Here is a 19007-nt window from a genome sequence, read left to right on the forward strand (position 1 = left end):
AGAGAGAGAGAGAGAGAGAGATGGTGCTTAGCACCCAACTCTGACTTTCAGAGCATCAAAGTGCTGCTTCTCAACCTTGTGCTAATTTCTCTTGTGGTCAGCATTAATCTGGAATGCTGTTGGGAGGGAAATTCTGAGATAGTTCCAGTTTATGAGCTGGGGAAAGAAATGGTTCAGCCGGTAAAGTGTTTGTTGTGTAAGTATGAGGATCTAAGTTCAGATCCCAGCACCCAGGTGGATTTGAGACATCTGTAACCCCAACACTGGTGGGGGCAATGGGGGACTTGGGCGGACAGAAACAAGAGGATCTCCAGGGCTTTCTGGCCAGTCAGTTTAGCCTGAACAGGGAGCTACAGGCTCACTAAGAGATTATGACTCAAAAATTAAGGTTGAGCACAATAGAAGGCAACCAGATGTCAACCTCTGGCCTAGACACACACAGACACACACACACACACACACACACACACACACACGAAAAACAAAGTTCCAGTTTAGACAAATTGACATGGTACAAAACTCCAGTCAACCAGGCATTCATACACACTTCTTTAAAATCACACTTATCTTACAGTTTAAGACAATGTTAAAATGATGCCTCTTCTTCACGTGATACAGCAGTCTCCCTGTGCAACTTAAAGCATTCTGTCCCCCAGACACAGGATATAAAGTTCCTTTATCTTTACACAAGAGTTTACATACATTGTCTAGTTCACTCTTTACCTGTAATTTTTAATCCTATTCTCTTCTGAATCAACTGAGGGGAATGCTACTTAGATTATTTCACGGCTTTCCTTCCCTTCTTCCCTGGGTCTCTTGGAAATTTACCCATCCCTCAAACTAAGCTTACTCTCTTATTTTTCTACAAACTTAACAGGAAGTAATCTCCTAACTTATACCATCTTGGCTTGAGACCCAGCTCTGTCTTGTGGCACACATGATTCTTAATGAGTTCAGCTGATAAAAATGAATTGAATGGCCAACTGTCTAATGCACAGAGATAAGAAATTGTTCAGGTGTGGTTCATGAAGTAAAGAAATTCATTTGTCTCTAATCAATCAAAACGTTTCTTTATCTTAAAATTTTTAAGAATAAGCACAGTAAAACTTAAAAATAAAAGATAAATGATTGGTAAAACATCTGACTTCCGAAGAAAACTGAACACTGTGACTCATGTCTGACATATGGGAATTACATCATCTAACTGGTTAATTTTGATGGTCACCTATGTCCAGCCCATAGTAATTATGTCTCTTCTTTGGATCTTGTAATATTTTCCTATTCTGTTCATGAGCACAATGAAGAACAAGACAGTGGAGAAGAAGACATAGCCTCTGACTTCAACATTTAGTGACAGAGACCAAGCACAGAACAACAAGTAAAACCCACACTTTTATGATACAGAACTTTATGTAATAACAGTGGAAGTGAATGGAATCAAGGGAGTCCAGGAAAAAGCACTTTCCATAAAGAAACTTGTTTCTCTTTTGATCTCATGTCTTAATCTCCCCCAATGTGACTGTAAGCTGTAAGCTCCTTAAAGGCGGGGCATCTTGTGCATACATGTCTGCATACCTTGCCTGAGTACCCAGCTGAAATGACAAAAACCCGTCACTAAATGTGAGCTACTGTTTGAATGATCAATACTTCAACTGGATGAGCCTGTGGAGGCATACAGCGCATTTCTGTTAACTTCAGCCTCCCACAGACATTCTTGGCTGCCCATGTGTATGTTAAGTCATTGCCACCAACATGCTACATCATACACCAACATCATATACCACATGCTTGGTATATCATGTTATGCTTGCTAGATACATGGATGGAAGGAATAGAGTTTGATTTCTTGACATCAAAAATACTGTAGTGACAATTCTGTGTAGGCTCGTGGTACAACAGACTAAGAAGGGACTTTGGCTCTGCCATTTAATAGCTGTTACTTAGTCTCTTAGGATCTCCAATTGTCTAATTTGGAGCTAGATCAATGTGTTCTTATCTACCTTCCCAAGCAGATATGTTTTTGGCCCATAACTAGCTTGGGTGCAGGAGAAGGTGTCCCTATTTAAAGCTGATGGGATGTAGCCTGGGTTCTCCCTGTGGTATGTGGCGCCACAGAAAATTCTCAACGTGTATGGGTATTAATTCCACTAAATTTTCCCCTCCAAAACCAATCAGGGTAATAATGAGTCACTTTCTTGCATTTTCTATCAAGACAGCTCTTTCTGATTTCTAAATGTTCTGTCTAGATTCAAAGAAGCTGATTTCTTCAGGAGTGGTTGGAATAAGACTTTTCTTAGAAGCTGCTGAATATGGATTAGTTGGATTGTTTCTTGGGAAATAAAAAGCAGGCTCTGGGGTGAACACTTCAACATCTAATTAGGTTAGCAAAGAACTACAAATAAGAGGTTTTCCTTAGTAGGGAAAGCATGTTTACAGCACCCAACCCCATAGGTGGTAGATTTTAACCTAACAGTGGTCTTCAAATGCAGTCTTTAACTTAGGAAACATTAGAATGTATTTGAGCAGAAAATGTCAGGTTGAAAAATTAACACATCACAGGAGTTTGCTGGAACCCAGCCTTTCATTGCACACAAATAGAGAGCCCAGCTGCCCAACAATCAGCAAAAGTGGTATTGGTTGCAGCTCCAGATGGGAAGGTTAGACCAAAGAAACTGCCCAGTGATCAGGCTAGAGTCACTGGGGGCCAATGGTCTGCACTTCAGGGTTAACTAAAGGTCCTTTTCACATGTCTCTATCTTTTCCGCTCAGACACACTGTGCCTGACATAGGGTGATATCCCTCTGGCTAGATCCCTCAGGGAAGTGCTTTTTGTAACAAAGGCAAACATGCTGCCCTGTGAACAACTCCCTGAGAGGGAGGCCAGGGGCTCCAGGCCATTCAGAGTTAGCTCTAAGTCCTGGCCTTTGTTTTCTTTCTACATCCAGACTGAATGAAATGTGATTCCCCTTGCTTTCTTTTTTGGAAAATACCTGTGATGAGTTCCCTGCCTAGAAAGAAAAGCTGTTGACAGGAAAAGCTCTGCCAGGGAAGGGGCTTCTTCAAGTGTTCTCAAAGGAGACAAGTCAATTCAAACTTGCTGAGGTGGGATTCCAGGCCTAGAAGAAGAGGTCAGGATCACAAAAAGGTCATCTTTAATGGTAGATGAGGCTGAGCATTAAGCAATTTCCTCTGTGAGAGCAGGACTCTGTACATAGAGTCTAGAGCAAGACAAAGCGGCACCTGAGTCTTTTTTCACTACCTCCTGTGCCATCTTGGGCAGGCTGCATGACCTCTCTGATCATTTTCTTAGGTTGCGAACACTAAATGAAATAATGACTGTTAAGTCATGGAACACTGGTGCAGATTAAGGTTTCCGACAAGTTCTCTATTTCTTACTTGACAATAGTGTTCTCTCACCCAGCACTAACGGGTGCCTCGACTATGTGCCAGTCTCTGTGTAAGGAACAGATCCTCCTCCTCCTTGACTTCAGGAAGTAAATTGCTTCATAAATCACGGACATCTATCTCCTGCACACACCCTGCTCTAGGCGAAGTGCCAGCTGCACACCAACTCCACTCTGTTGAGTCCTCTCCAAACTCAGCTACCTCTGCCTTCAGTTTGCCCCCAAATTCTCTATTGTGTGCCTACCATACTGAGGTACTGATGTTTGTTTTTTGTCTCCTGTGTGGTCTCAGAGGATGAGGATCAGGTATTCATTTAACCTATTCATCCGATTTGTTCCTCTTTGTAGTTAAAATGGTGACTAGATCACCGCTCTGTTCATCTGATCATTTATGGTCTCTGGTCTTCTGTACAAGAACACAGAAGGCTCAGCCTTGTCCCGAGGGTCCTGATTTCCAGCTGGGAACTTGTAGGAAATAATCTTGCCCTCCAGCTTTAAAGGGCTCCCACTGGGCCCCGATTTGGTTGGTTCTATCATTTCCTATTACTCTGGCTCTAGCCTCAGTTTCCCAGTCTCCTTAAGGGGCTGCTAAAACTTCCTTCATCAGGTGGTTATGACAATGCCCAGAGACAACACAGCTTCTAGGAGTCCAACAGATCCAGGCACAAAACCAAATGCCAAAAACAGTTGATTTTATTCTTGTCCTCAGCCAGGTGAGCTGCTAATATAAGAAAACTAAAAATCCAAAATATGAGCACTACTTGAATGGTACACCGAGTCGTCCAATTCATACCTTACCTTTGCTGGGAGTCAGAGGATCTGCTGAAATGGGAGAAGACTACACCCAGTCGTCCAATTCATACCTTACCTTTGCTGGGAGTCAGAGGATCTGCTGAAATGGGAGAAGACAAACAGCTGCAGGAAAACAGTGACAAGTGTTAGATAAATGGTTTTCAGGAAACTCTGTGTGTGTGTGTGTGTGTGTTCTCAAACCTGGACTGTCAGATGTGCAGTTAGCCTGAAACTGACAAGCAGGAAGTGTCCTCTAACCTGCCCTTCCCCATCTGTCCCATACAAAAGAGCAACAACCAAGCCACTCAGCACTTTATGCGTCAGGCACTGTAAATGACTTACACTACAGGTGTTACTTCGTGTGCTGAGAACAGCTATGTGCGAACATGAACTTCCCTCAGAAGTTGGTCAAATGTCCAGTTTGGGATCGGAGAGACACAGATGTTTGACCAATAAGTAACAAGTAAATAGTTTGGGAAACCACCTGCTGAGCTTTCCCCGTCGCTGAATGGAAGACTGAGAGGGTGGACCAGCACAAAGTCCCTTATGGTTGGCTGGCAAGATCCACTGATCCCCGACACCCTAGGAAGAGGCAGAATGAGGAAGGAAGGAGTGGAGGCTGCCGAGGAGGGGCGTCCTAAGTGACTGGTGAACCTTCCACGTCCTCAGGGCACAGGTCATGCCTCTTCCCTCTCTCTCGCACCCTCCCAACCTTATTTAGAAACCGTGTCCCCGAGACAGGAAGGGCGGCGGGCGGAGAAGCACGGAGTGTCCCGGTCTCATTTCCTTTCGAATCCCCCTGTGGAATTTCATTTCATAGGGTGAGGAAATCGGAGCGCGAGCCCGTCGGCTGCGCTGCGGCTCTGGGGCGCCTCCCCAAGCCCGGCTCCCGGGCGCAGGTCGGCTGGTCTGGGCGGGGACTGGGGGCCGGGCTCCACCGCCCGCCCGCAAGCGGTGGAAATAGCTGCGAGCTCGCGCAGTACCAGGCACCAAGCAGAGCTGGAACGCTGTATCACTAATCCTCCCAAGTCACTTTGCGGACGAGGCCCCTGACACCGAAAGGTTGGGCGATTTGTTCAAGGTCACACAGCCCGGTGTAAAGCCCCAATCCCCTGTTCTTTGTGTTCACTTCACTGCTTGAGGCGGAGGTGGCCACGGGGCCCGCGGTGACAGCTGGAAGAGAAAGGGAATGAAGGGGGCACGGACGTGGAAGCACGTCTCACCTGGGAGGGGAGGGGCAGCTTGGCTGGGTCGGAGCCACTAGGCTCCATCGCCGCTCGGCCCCAGCGCGCGTCGATCAGAGTGGGAGGAAGGCGAGCACCGGGAAGCCGAGCGGGGCGGGGCGCGGCGGGGAGGGAGGAGGGGAGGGAGGGAGGACCAGGCCGCTGGCGGGGACCTGACCCTTCCCGGGGGGAGAGCGGCCCCGCCCCACCCCGCCTCCTCTGCCCACGACGCCCTTCCATTGGACGGGTGCGCTGTCCGTCCCGCCTCGCGGCCGCCCAGAGAACCTTCTGCGCCGCGGAGCGCCGGGGCGGTGAGAGCGGCGCGGCGTAGAGTGCTGGCGGGCTTCGCGGGGACACGGAGCGGACTCGGCCGGCGCCCGGTGATGGGATCGCCGCCTGCAGCCATGACCCACGCCGCTTGCCCCCGGGTTTCGGCCCCGGACGTCTGATACCCCGCACAGTCGCGTGCAGCAGCGGGAGCGGCGGCCACTGCCCCCTCCGTCGCCCTTGGCGCCTTATCGCACTCCCTTCCCAGGAGCTGGGAGCAGCGCGGGCAGCCGGCGCCCCGGTGCAAACTGGGGGTGTCTGCTAGAGCAGCCCTCCCCGCCGCCGCTGCTGCCCGGGGCCCTGGCCATGGCCTGGCTGGGCACGGGGCCGAGCGTCCCGGGGGCGCCTGGAGGTGTCGGGCTCAGGCTGGGGCTGCTGTTGCTGCTGCAGTTGCTCCTGCAGCCAGCCCTGGGCTTCGGGGACGAGGAGGAGCGGCGCTGCGACCCTATCCGCATTTCCATGTGCCAGAACCTGGGCTACAACGTGACCAAGATGCCCAACCTGGTGGGGCACGAGCTGCAGACAGACGCCGAGCTGCAGCTGACAACTTTCACGCCGCTTATCCAGTACGGCTGCTCCAGCCAGCTGCAGGTGGGCGCCCCTACCCTCATCCCCTGCCACGACCCCTTAAGCAGGGACCCCCCAAACTTCTTCCTTGGGGCCCCTCCAAGTCGAGCTCTCTGCCCCCTTCCTGAGAGTAGAACTCTCCTGGAAAAGTGATTTCCACCCCCACCCCACCTCCCACTTTTCTGTCCCTTCCCGAAGACTGGAAGCCAAAACGTTGTGTAAGTCATCTGGCCTGCGAAAGAGCCCATTCTTACACCCCGCCCTTCCGTTTTTCTCCCCTGCCCAAGTCTGGCCAAGCCCCTAACCCCAGTGGAGCTGAGGGTTGTTATCTTTGCCAAGGATTCGGGCCGCTGCTGTTTGGTGGGCGAGTCCCGGCAGGGCGGCCAGCTGCAGCTAAGGCTTGGAAGGAAAGATAAGAAGTTCATCCTTCCAGGCCCCTCATTGACCTCCTGTCTTCCTATATTTTGGGGGGAGTGGGTTACTGAATAAAGTATCACTGTTTTCTGCAGAGTGCCCCTTCATCGCCCTGCAGTTTTAGAGGTCATACAGGAAAGAGTGGTTGTTGAGTCCTTTTTTGTCCTTAGGGCTGGAGGTATAGGTTTAGTGTTTGGAGGGACTGAAAAAGCTCCAGGAAGGTAGTTTGCATATTGAAAGAACCTTTTTTCCTTCCAGTCATTAAAAACTTTAAAGCTTATGTAATGTGTAATGATACAGAAATTTTTCTTCCTACCATAATAAGTGAAAAAGGAATTTGCATATACAGGGTAGTTAATAATCTTGCATAAACAACCAATTCATTAGGGAGGTGGACTGGGATGAAAACTTTAAAACATAACAGTTGTGTTTTGGTTGCTTAGGCTGAGTGACTTTAATAAATTTAGAAGAGATAGCACTTGTGAAAAAAAAAAGTAAAGGTTAGTTGTCTATCTAAAAACCCAAGAAATGTGTAGTTCTGGCTGTAAGTTCTAGGAGATAAGAAATAGACACAGTTTATTTACTAGCTGCATATTTTTACAGAAGGCATTGTAAAAGTTGGATTGTGGTTTTGGAATGATGGTTGGGATTAGACCTGTTGCTGGTGAAATATCCCTTTGGAGGTTTCAGGACTTTAGAACTAGGTTAAAAAAGTTTAAGAAATGATCCTCTTGCTCTCAGTCTGGAAACAACACATATTCCTGACATCAGTGGCAATTTTGTTGGAGAAACAGCTTTTGCAGGGATATATATTTTTAATTACATGTATCCTGGGGAAGCAGCCAAGCTGTTTTGAAAGACAAGACTGGATCCCTTTACATGCTGGAAAATAGTTACTTGTAACTCTAGACTTCATAGACAACATCTGTAAGGAGCCAAGGAGACTGTTTATCAATGCTGAAGGAATTGAGGACAGCAACTGGACTCTCCCCTGCTAGTATTGCAGTTTCAGGGACTTTACATTTCCTTTTGTGCTTCATTATTATTCATTAGGGAAATGCTAGCCAAACAAATCCCTGGAGACCAGAGACCCTCGCCCACATCTCATCCTGGGTCTGAGTTTCAAACTACTATATTTTCTGTTCTAATATGGGATTGACTCTTTTTTAAATTAAAGGATAAAGTAGAGGAAAAATAGACTAGTAACAGGATCTATAGTTTCTTATCTTTAAGGCAAGGAAAGGAAGATAAAAATCAAGCACGCATCACCAAAAGGACCAACTCATTTTATTACTCTTCAGATCTTTCAACTCTAGCTAAAAGGAGAGGGATGTTAGAAGTCAAATTTTAAAAGTGTTTTCTTAAGGGTTATGTGAAAGACATTATGTAATTCTTCAGATACTTCTTATTTATTCATTTATGTTCCTGTGGAAAAGATTACTAGAGCCAAACTAAGGAAAGTGTATAAAAGTGATTGGATTATTTGACATCCTTGTTTGTGGTCACAGTGAGCACAGACTTTCAGTAGGTTGGTTTAAAAGTGGATATATACTGCTTGTGCATTCAGTCAAACCTCCAAGTCATTGTGTTCTTTATTTCATTGCTTTCAGTTCTTCCTTTGTTCGGTCTATGTGCCGATGTGCACAGAGAAGATCAACATCCCCATTGGCCCATGCGGTGGCATGTGTCTTTCAGTCAAGAGACGATGTGAACCAGTCCTGAAAGAATTTGGATTTGCCTGGCCGGAGAGCCTGAACTGCAGCAAGTTCCCACCTCAGAATGACCACAACCATATGTGCATGGAAGGGCCAGGTGATGAAGAGGTGCCCTTACCTCACAAAACCCCCATCCAGCCAGGGGAAGAGTGTCACTCTGTGGGAACCAATTCTGATCAGTATATCTGGGTGAAGAGGAGCCTGAACTGTGTCCTCAAGTGTGGCTACGATGCTGGCCTGTACAGTCGCTCAGCTAAGGAGTTCACCGATATTTGGATGGCAGTGTGGGCTAGCCTGTGCTTCATCTCTACTGCCTTCACTGTGCTGACCTTCCTGATCGATTCTTCCAGGTTTTCTTACCCTGAACGCCCCATCATATTTCTCAGTATGTGCTATAATATTTATAGCATTGCTTATATTGTTCGGCTGACTGTAGGCCGGGAAAGGATATCCTGCGATTTTGAAGAGGCAGCAGAACCTGTTCTTATCCAAGAAGGACTTAAGAACACAGGATGTGCAATAATTTTCTTGCTGATGTACTTTTTTGGAATGGCTAGCTCCATTTGGTGGGTTATTCTGACACTCACTTGGTTTTTGGCAGCAGGACTCAAGTGGGGGCATGAAGCCATTGAAATGCACAGCTCTTATTTCCACATTGCAGCCTGGGCCATCCCTGCGGTGAAAACCATTGTCATCTTGATTATGAGACTAGTGGATGCAGACGAACTGACTGGTTTGTGCTATGTTGGGAACCAAAACCTCGATGCTCTCACTGGCTTTGTGGTGGCCCCGCTCTTTACATATCTGGTGATTGGAACTCTGTTTATTGCTGCCGGTTTGGTGGCCTTGTTCAAAATTCGGTCAAATCTTCAAAAAGATGGGACAAAGACAGACAAGTTAGAAAGGCTGATGGTGAAGATTGGGGTGTTCTCAGTACTGTACACGGTTCCTGCAACCTGTGTGATTGCCTGTTATTTCTATGAAATCTCCAACTGGGCACTCTTTCGCTATTCTGCAGATGACTCTAATATGGCAGTTGAAATGTTGAAAATTTTTATGTCTTTGCTTGTGGGCATCACTTCAGGCATGTGGATTTGGTCTGCCAAAACTCTTCACACGTGGCAAAAATGTTCTAATAGATTGGTGAATTCTGGGAAGGTAAAGAGAGAGAAGAGAGGGAATGGTTGGGTGAAGCCTGGGAAAGGCAGTGAAACTGTGGTATAAGACTAGCTAGCCTCCACATGATCCTCATTCTGAAGGAAATGCCGGTGTTTCTCTGGAAATGCTACTAAGAATTTTGTGCAGTGACTCTGGAATTTGAACAAACTAGCAACACTTAAGTGATCCCCATCAATCAGCACCCCTCACCCGCACCTAGCATCATAAAATCAATGATTTTGCTGGAGACTTTGGAATGATCCAAAATGGAAAAGCCCGTGAGAGGCTTTCAAAGCTGTGAAAAATCAAAATGTTGATCACTTTAGCAGGTCGCAGCTTGGAGCGTGGAGGTCTTGCCTAAAATCCAAGAGGGCCGGCAAGATGCTGTTTTCCCCTACGAGGTGGGATTTCAGCTGTGACTTGGTAATCTGCAGGGAGAAAGATTATTTTTTTAACTCTTTTAAATTTTAAATACTAACTAGGTCTTTCAGATAGCAAAGTGATCTATAAACACTGGAAACGCTGGGTTCGGAGAAGTGTTACAGAGTTTTATAGTTTGGCTGGTCTAACATAAACATCTTTGTGGTGTACTGTCTGCTGTTTAGAACTTTGTGGATTGCACTCCCAAGAGGTAGTGTCAAAATCCTTCAGTGCCTTTGTCATAAAACAGAATTGTTTGAACAAACAAAAGTACTCTACTAACACACATAAGGTATCCAGTGGATTTTTCTCTCTTCTCCTCTCTTAAAATTTTAACATCCCTGTTCCAGGCTGCTGCTGTTTCCTTCACTTTACACTAATGATTCAAAAAAAAAAAAAAAAAAAAAAAAAAGGTATTTTTATAGGAATTTTTGCACTGCAGCATGCCTAATGAGGGGAAAAGGAAAGGTGATTCACTTTCTGACAATCACTTAATTCAGAGGAAAATGAGATTTACTAAGTTGACTTACCTTACTCACCCCAGAGACCTATTGCATTAAGCAATGGGGACTTAATATATTTTACTTCGTGTGATTGCATCTATGCAGACGCCAGTCTGAAAGAACTGAAATGTTAAATTTCTTGGCAACTTTGCATTCACACAGATTAACTGTGTAATTTGTGTGTGTCAATTACAATTAAAAGCACATTCTTGGACTATGACATAGTACACTCTATTGACTTTAAAACTATGGTCAACTTGTATTCTTAAAATGATAGTGCCTTTTCCCCCCTACCATAAGAATGTTATCAGAGTTTGGTCTACTTACCACAATGGAGACTTATTCCGTTTTGTAAAGGGAACTAAGGACAGCGGATCCACATATTTGGTGCATAATTGTTCCCTAGTAATTGGCAAAGGCTCCTTATATGATTTCATTGGAGGCGGTGGGGCCTGGAGTATTTATATGGTGCTTAATGAATCTCCAGAATGCTGGTAAGAAGCTGGACTGGTTAGCAGGGAATAAAGTGTAGACCATATGAAATTAACTGCAAAGTCTAACAGCTCAGGCCTTAATTGCCTTTGCTGAGGTATCCAAAGCTTTTAAAATTTATGCTTTAAGCTCCTCACAAGGAGGTACCCCCTAGCAACCTATCAAAAGTTGCAGTTCTTTTAACATTGTAACTGGCCTTTCTCTTAACCTGCCTTGGGCCTTGTAATCGCCAGATCTCTGGCAAACTGTTGTCTGTGTGTCACAAGTTGCTCTCCTTATAATTCATGTGTGTGCCTCAGCAGCTGCTTTTCAATGATTATTTATTAATTTCATGTTTTTTCTTTTTATTAAGAAAGCTCTTTTTTTTCTCTCTCTCATACTTTGTGGAGGAGAAATATTAACAGGGACTCCAAATAGATAATCAAATTTTAGAAAAAAAAATATATATGGGTTGAGCTTTATGTCTGTGATTTGACATTTTCTTTTTCCCCACCTCCTTGCTTTTTTGTGTTATTTAGCTGTCTGAGATCAAGATGCATATAAGGCCTATTGTGTATTTAGAAGGACTTTTGAGATTGATGGCTACATGGGCTAGGGTAGCCCCTGCTGATTTATGAAGCCCGAGTACCTAGACTGCCCGAAGGGTAGGGCTCCAGGAGCATGAGAACTGATCCCTGGAAGGGCCAGTTTATCTCCTGAGATCAAGTTGTCTACAAAATATAAAATGTACACGTCCTGTGCCGCTTGCAGACTGTTCCCATAGCTGTCCTGGGCCCTGGAGCATGCATCCAGAGGCAAAGCCTGCCCTTACTCACGCTCTGCTCTGGTGTCTTGGGAGTTGTGAAGTGATTCTAGCCCAGGAAAGGGAAGGAGGACCATGCGGTGAAGGACTGCTTTTGCTGTTATGGGGTTTGTAATACAGTTTTGTGTGTAGTGCTTCAGTGATCGTGTTGTGTGACAACACCCTTCAGTGATCTGGGGAACAGTAGGATTTTAGTATGTATCAGTGTTTTAGTAATAATCATAGCAGCAAGCACTTGCATGACCCTGGCCACCTTCATTCTGAGTTCTGGAGCTTGTATCTTGACAACTTTTGGGGTTGGTTCCACCTATCACTTGCCTTTTGAGGGCAAGGTATATTTGAGCAGAAGGGGCTGTCAGTACAGAATGGATTAGTAGTTAATGTCATAGGGTCATAGGCCTTCCCTTTCAGGTTCCAGGCAATGGAGAATGTTTCTGGTTTCAGGAAAGAAAGATTGTGGCTGTGGAGTCAGTTACCAGTGACCTTCTAGCTTCTCAGTCCCTTCTTAAAATTGTACTTGTTTTTAAGGAAAGAGTTATCAGCACGTAAGTATTGAGTGCCAACTGGGTAAAGCCCCATGTTAAATGTTTTAGGAAGGCCATAGGAGATAAGCTCTGTTCTTCTCATGGATGCAAGGCAGGAAAAAATGGTTCTCCTGACTTCACTGTTGGTTCTGTGTAGGAGCAGCAGCCTTTGGAATTCATATGTTTCACTATATCCTTCCCACAAGTTTCTTTCTAGGTCTCTCTACCTTGACCACATCTCTCCTTTCCTTAGATTCCTTTCAAATTAATGACAGAAACATCAGCTCTGCTTCATGGCAATCTCCATAGAAATTCCCTCGGATACAAAATAGCTATAAGGACATGAGCTCCAGTATCTACGATGACTTGAGGGGTAGGTAGGTTAGGGCTTGGGGTGCCCCATGTGACTTATGTCAGTATATTTGAAGGCAGCAGCATGCTGAGGGAAACGTTAGGTTTGTTTTGTTTTCTTTTGGATCTAGAATAAGTAGATGTGATGGTAGCTTTCAATAAAAATTCCAAGCCCCCAGATGCCTTATTAAGCAATGCTAAGGATACTTCTGCCCAACCACCTCTTTTGCCTTCCTTCATAAAAGCCAAACTTCAGGGCAGAGGAACGGGGTGTAGGGTAGAAGGGGCCAGAACCGTCTGGTTCAGCTACTTGGTTGATCATATCTTTCTTCCGTTATGGTGACCCATTTCCTGGTTGCTGAGATGGCTTCTGGGCTGGCATCTTGCCCAGAGGCCTGAAACAGGAGAAGGGTGACACTCTGTTTCCTGAGATGGTCACTGACTTTCTTTTCCCCATCATTTCCTCACTTACACTCCTTAAACCCAGAACCTGAGAAACTTCCTCATCAAATTCAGAATCACCATCCAATCTAACACCTCCAGCTATGTACTCTAACAAAGTCTGTGATTTTTGTACTGAGAGTCAGGCCTGGACATAGGACACCAAGATGAACTTGACATCCTCAGCCTGGAAAGAGCAGGCATAATTGAAAGGGATTTCAACAATATAACAGTCCTGGGCCTCTGCTACGGGGACTACAGTAGCAGTTTGGAAGGGGAGCCAGAGGGCACAGACTTTTGAAGGAACCTCTTATGACCAGTGGATAGTCTGAATTCTATTCTGTGATGGAGGGTATTGGGGAGAGTTGCTATTGCTGCCAGTCCTGATAGTCCCTGGACTTGGATGGTGCGCTTACTTCTTTTATTATATTTGAATTCAGAGTTCCTGTCTGGGTTTACAGTTATGTCTAGCAAAGGACCTAGATTATTATTTTCCCTCCATGCCTAGGTCACAGATCTTGAACACTCCTGAGAGAGCATTTTGCTCCTACCAAGGATTGGATACTAAAGCCTGAATCAATATTTTATTTCACTGGCTCCAGGACAGAGCTCTCTGTAACTGCCTTTTCTCCATGCAGATTGTGCAATAATGGTGCACTTGACCAAGAGGGAAATATACCATGAATTTCCCTGGCATGCCTCTCCTCTAGCAAGTCCATTTGCCCTGGTAGTAGCTTGTTTCTGTTTCTCATTTGCCTTATTTCTTATCTTAGCATCAGCCAATTCCTAATACTCACCCAGACAATTTGTAGAGGGTCTCTTTGGAGTCCCATGTGAGCCACGTCCTCAGGGCTTTTGGGCCTCCTTGATCTCTCGCAATACTCAGTACATGAGCACAATCATCCCAGGAGGCTTCTGAAGAGTGATGAGACCAGAGTTTCCAGAGAAGGTTGGGTCTATCTTTCTTCCCAGGCTGTGCAAATTTCCAAATCCTGGAAATTTAATAGGCTCAGGCTCTGACTTGGCTGTTGGCATGGAGACAGACAGGTAAGCTGCTTTCTCGACCTCTCCTAGTGGGCATCTAGGTCTTCTGAATTTCTTCTACCTCACAGAGATGTTGTGAGGCTTTAGAAGGTCTAGAAGGTCTAAGGATGATGGCCCCTTGAGCTCTTCATAATAAAGATGAACTAAGCACCAGGTGCAGTCTACAAATAGATGCAATAATGATTTGACTTGCTCTGCACAGCAGATTACCTTGTTGCTCTTTGGCCTTTTCTTGGATTCTTGTGCTTCTCCACAGCTTCAGAAACCTGGAGACAACCGGAGGATTTTCAGATGCTTGACACAGAGGTACCAGGAAAGACCCTGTTACACATGCCCTGAATATACTGAATTTCAAAGGAAATGGACCCTCTTTTTAAGGGTATATAAAAGTATGTCTGCATTGATGTCTGTACTGTAAATTTCTAATTTATCACTGTACAAAAAATCTTGCTATTTAATTTTTGTATTAAAGGAAAATAAAGTGTTTTGTTTATTAACTGGTGTGTGGTTTGGTGTGTTCCTGAGGGTATATAATAGTCCCTGGGACGCATAGTCCCAGCAGTGAGAAATGGAGGCTTTAGTTTACTTTCTCTGAGAAACTTTGTTACTTTTTATTTAGTGCTCTTTTTCCCCTGTGGGATTTTTCCCAGGTCAGCAGTGGGTACCCCCATACCCCCATCTCCCACCCAAATCCAAGGTCAACAATTTATCTACACTGTGGTCATGAGTGGATACATGCTTTGGATAGCTGTAGCTGTAGTTCTCAAGCTTATCCCAATGACGCCTTTTTTGTTGCTGCTATTTCCAGAAGAAGCCATCTTTCCACAGTGACCTAGCTAGTGACCTGAAGAAAAAAAGATTTTCTCATTGCTGCTGGAGTTCCCAATTTCCTTAAAAGGGGGAGGAGAGGGCCCATTTTTTTCATCCTTTTTTCTGGCTATAACAATGGTGGTTTTGTTTAAGATACAGGTATATTTCTCATCATTCTGAAAAAAAAAAACTGCTGTCTTTGGCTCGTTTTATAAGTTGGGTGGTCTCTGTACCTATATCCAGATAAGCACTGGGCAAAGCAAATTCAAATAACTGTGGCCATTGGGAAGTGAGATGTAGCTCAGTGGTGGAGTGCTTAGCTAGTGTGTGTGAAGCTCCAGGTTTGATACCCAGCACTACAAAGCAAAACTATCAGGACAGTGTCATTATACCCAGGAATATGGACCACACAGAGGAGAACCACTGCCTTTCAGAATATCTGCTGATATTGCAGTTGACATCAGTCTTCTTGGTTTGCTTTTAAATGCTTGCCACTTTGCAACTGCATTTGAATACCACCCAGTCTTGGAGTGAGTAAAAAGTTGAGTGAACAAGGATTTGCAATATTATTCCCCTTATCTACAGATTTCTATTGTACTTTTATCTCAAACTCTAAATGAAGGGAGGCATGTAATTTAAATTCTCTTCCCTGTAAGACAGGCTATGTTTCTTATTCCATTACCTACTCATTAAGTAGTTATGAAGTTAAGGAAAAGTCAACACAACCTGGAATGAATTCATAATAATCCCTTGCACTTGTAGAAACAATTTCCCAATAGCAAATACTTTATGTGGTTTTATTTTATTCCCAGGGTGTTTCTGAAGTAAGTAGGACAAACTTTGCTTTCAGAGAGGCAAAACCAAGACTTACAGAGGGCAAGGGTAACCCAGGGGGGGCAGATGGTTGGTTGGATAGCCAGGTAGTCTTGTGTCTAGCTCAAGGTTTTGATTTTTCTTTCACACAAGATCTTGTTTTGTTTTCATTTTACATTCTTGTGGGTTTCATGTGTCCTTCAAAGGATGCGTTGAAGTCCTAACCCAGGATACCTGTTGAGTGTGACCTTATTTGGAAATGGGGTCTGGGTAGATGTAGTTAAATTAAAATGACCTCATATTATATTAGGGTAGGCCTGAAGGAATCAGTATTGACTTCAGGTTTCTAGTTTCCAGAACTGTATGAGAATGAATTTCTGTTGATTTAACTTATTGTTAGTGGTCATTTGTTATGGAGACCCTAGGGAACTAATATATAGTCTCGCCTTTGCTTTAATTAATGCACATGGTTCATTGAGACTGCATGAAGACTTTGATAGGCATCTCTCAATTTTAAGTCCTGGCATGAGCTATGGTTTCTTAGGGATAACCTAGCATAATCACTATAGTAAATATTTTTATTCATAAACTGGACACCTCTAGAGTAAACTCTATGATCCCTGACATTCACCTGGTTTGAACTGGGCTTGGCTGATCTCCCACCCATTTACCCACTGTGGGTGCTCCCCCTCCGGGACCAAGACCTGAACTGGAATGTGATCCAAGGATTTTCAGCATTTCTGTGCTGAGAACTGCTTTTTCCCTTTCCCATTTTAGCCTTCACATGCGATCATAATTTTAAAGTTGAGCTGACTCTTGACCAAAGAGGTCAGCCTTGGCCTCTTGTTTTTGGAGGATCTATGAACAGAAATAAACCACCCTGGGAGAAGGATTTGGTCTCCTTAGTTTTCCCTCTCAACACAGCTGAGTTGGCAGGACGGGGAAGATTTCCCCAGTGTTCTGCAATGTATAGGCCCTGCAAAGGTTCAGTCCAGATGACTTCCAATGGACCTTGCCAAAGCCTGAAGTTCCTAGAAGATCCTGCCCTCTTTCTTCAGTCTTTTCTATCTCATGGTTAAGAGAGCCCATGGATTGATGGGTCAGTCTTCATGGCAAAGGATTCTGAGTTAAATTCCCATGGTGAAATGAGATAAAATTAAGTGTATTATATTTCATTTCTCAGCAATTGCCTGATTTCCATCAGACTCCCACCAGGATTCCTATCACCACTTAAATTCATACTCCGAAGAAGTTTTAGTTTGGAAATAAATTGGCAATGCAATGGAAAAAAAACCATAAATTTTATCACAGTTCCTAAGCACGGTAACTACACACAAATTGAGCATGAGACCCAATGAAGGCAAACGTTGAATCTTATAGAGATATTAACAAAGAAAAGGGGGACAGGGCTTCCCTTCTGAAGATGGGTGTGCATTCCTGGGAGCAAACACTTCAGGCAACAGGTAGTTCCCTTTTAAGCCTCGAGTTGGACCCCGATCATTCTTTTAGGAGTGATCTAGGTTAGGCAGAAAAGGAGAAAGGCCAGAAGAAAGGGCTGTGCCTGCCTCTGGTTTTTACCAATACTGACAGATAAGTTTCTTTTCAAAAGGTTAGCTTTCAAGAGCCATTCCTGTTCCTGTCTCTATGGAGGCTTCAATTTCCCTGAATAACCAATTTAAGACAGGCAAAAAACATGTTTGGGAGGAATATTTTGATCTCCCTCCTATCCAGTCCTGTTTTTACCTGAGAATGTGCTTAATCTCATGGCTAGCCTGCCTTGTCAATGCCTTTCTAATAAGAGATGAAATGATTAGGTAGCCAAATGTCCTCAAAGACCCACAGATTAAGTCATTTCATTCGCCATTCGATAAGTAGATAGAATGAATGTAAGCCGTGGACGGAAGTGATAAGTCACAGAGAAAAACCTGACCTAGTTTAGCCATTCCCCTCCCACCTCCTTGCCTGAGCATGCCTAGGTGCACGTGTGCCTGTGGATGTGCATATAGGTGTGTTTTCTCCTTACCTAGAACACACTTTCTGTGTTTTTCAACTAGGCTTTATGTATTCTTTCTTCAAAATTGAATTTGTGCTACCTCTCCTGGGACAATGTCTGTGGTCCTCCAGCTTGCCACTTCTTTTTCCTTCTCACATTGGCCATTTTGGTCTCTGTTTTGAACTCTGGGAGCCTTCCTGTGCCATTCACACTAGTCTGCACATGCATCCACTTTCCCACTAGACCCAGTTCCCTGTGCATGAATCTGAGTACCAAGCATGGCCTCTCTATGTGCCCTGAAAGCCTGGCACCGTACCTGACAGAGAGCAGGTTTCAAGTATATTCATGGAGGAATAGAGGAAAACGAGGAATGGAAAAGAATGGAAAGAAGCAGGTAGAAAGGAGGGAGAGGAGGAACCAAGGCACTTCCGTGGCAAATGCTATGCGGCCAGCAGAAAGAAACCAAAGTTAACCAGAGTCATAACATTGGCAGGACTTTCTGGAAAGATGCTCCAGCACTAGCCTCAGAGAGCATTCTCTAATGTCAAAAATGGATTAGAGAACAATGATCTACTCCACGATGTTGCTTATTCCAAGTCACCTGTCCTTGCCTTCTGCTTTGCCCTAGCAAATATTTGTTGAGTGTCTGCTGCATATTCAACACTGGAGTGGGCTTGGAAAGGAGAGGGAGTGACTAAAAGAACACCAAAGATAAAGTCCAACTTAGAGACCCCAAAGGTAGATGACAGACAGAGGAGAAATTTAGCTCTCATCAACAAGCTTAAAGCTCTAAACTTAGAGAAACAAATCCTCTACTCAGTGAATATTGGTTGAACAGAAGAACAAAGGTCCATTGTAGGCCAGCCAGTGTCCTGTAAAGGTGCCGTGGGGAACACGTGCCTCCCTGGAGCCCCTCCTTCAAATTGGTGCAACTAGTGCATCACATCAATGATATCATTTCTTCCTGACCCAAGTCAAGGCCTTGGTTTTAGCTGGGCTTGAACAGTTTCTGAACATGCAGCATAATGAAATCCTTTCTCAGCTGTTCTCATCACACTATTCAAGTCTGCCTTGTATAAATGTGAAGAGGAATGAAGGGAAAGAGAGGAGTGGGTATTCCTGAAACCATGGCTCTTTGAAGATTTTCTCTGTACCTCCTGGCAATATGCTAAATTCAGTATGTAAAATACAAGAGTTAAAACCTACTCCTGATA

General features: G+C 44.7%; 1 protein-coding gene across 1 annotated transcript; it reads left to right on the top strand.

Moving 5' to 3' along the window:
- Positions 1-5711: 5711 nt before the first annotated feature.
- On the top strand, positions 5712-14675 carry Fzd4 (frizzled class receptor 4). The gene is made up of 2 exons (XM_008844132.3): positions 5712-6337; positions 8338-14675. The coding sequence occupies exons 1-2, from the start codon at positions 6053-6055 to the stop codon at positions 9664-9666; spliced, it is 1614 nt and encodes a 537-aa protein (XP_008842354.1). The 5' UTR covers positions 5712-6052; the 3' UTR covers positions 9667-14675.
- The last annotated feature ends 4332 nt before the right edge of the window (positions 14676-19007 follow it).

Source organism: Nannospalax galili, unplaced genomic scaffold (genome assembly GCF_000622305.1).
Source record: "Nannospalax galili isolate Female #2095 unplaced genomic scaffold, S.galili_v1.0 scaffold278, whole genome shotgun sequence".
NCBI classification, from domain to species: Eukaryota; Metazoa; Chordata; class Mammalia; order Rodentia; family Spalacidae; genus Nannospalax; species Nannospalax galili.

Bases quoted from the DNA above. Each gene is read 5' to 3' on its own strand.
- Fzd4 (XM_008844132.3), top strand. From the start codon at position 6,053: ATGGCCTGGCTGGGCACGGGGCCGAGCGTCCCGGGGGCGCCTGGAGGT. The intron at 6,338-8,337 runs GTGGGCGCCCCT...CATTGCTTTCAG, and splicing joins GCTGCTCCAGCCAGCTGCAG to TTCTTCCTTTGTTCGGTCTA.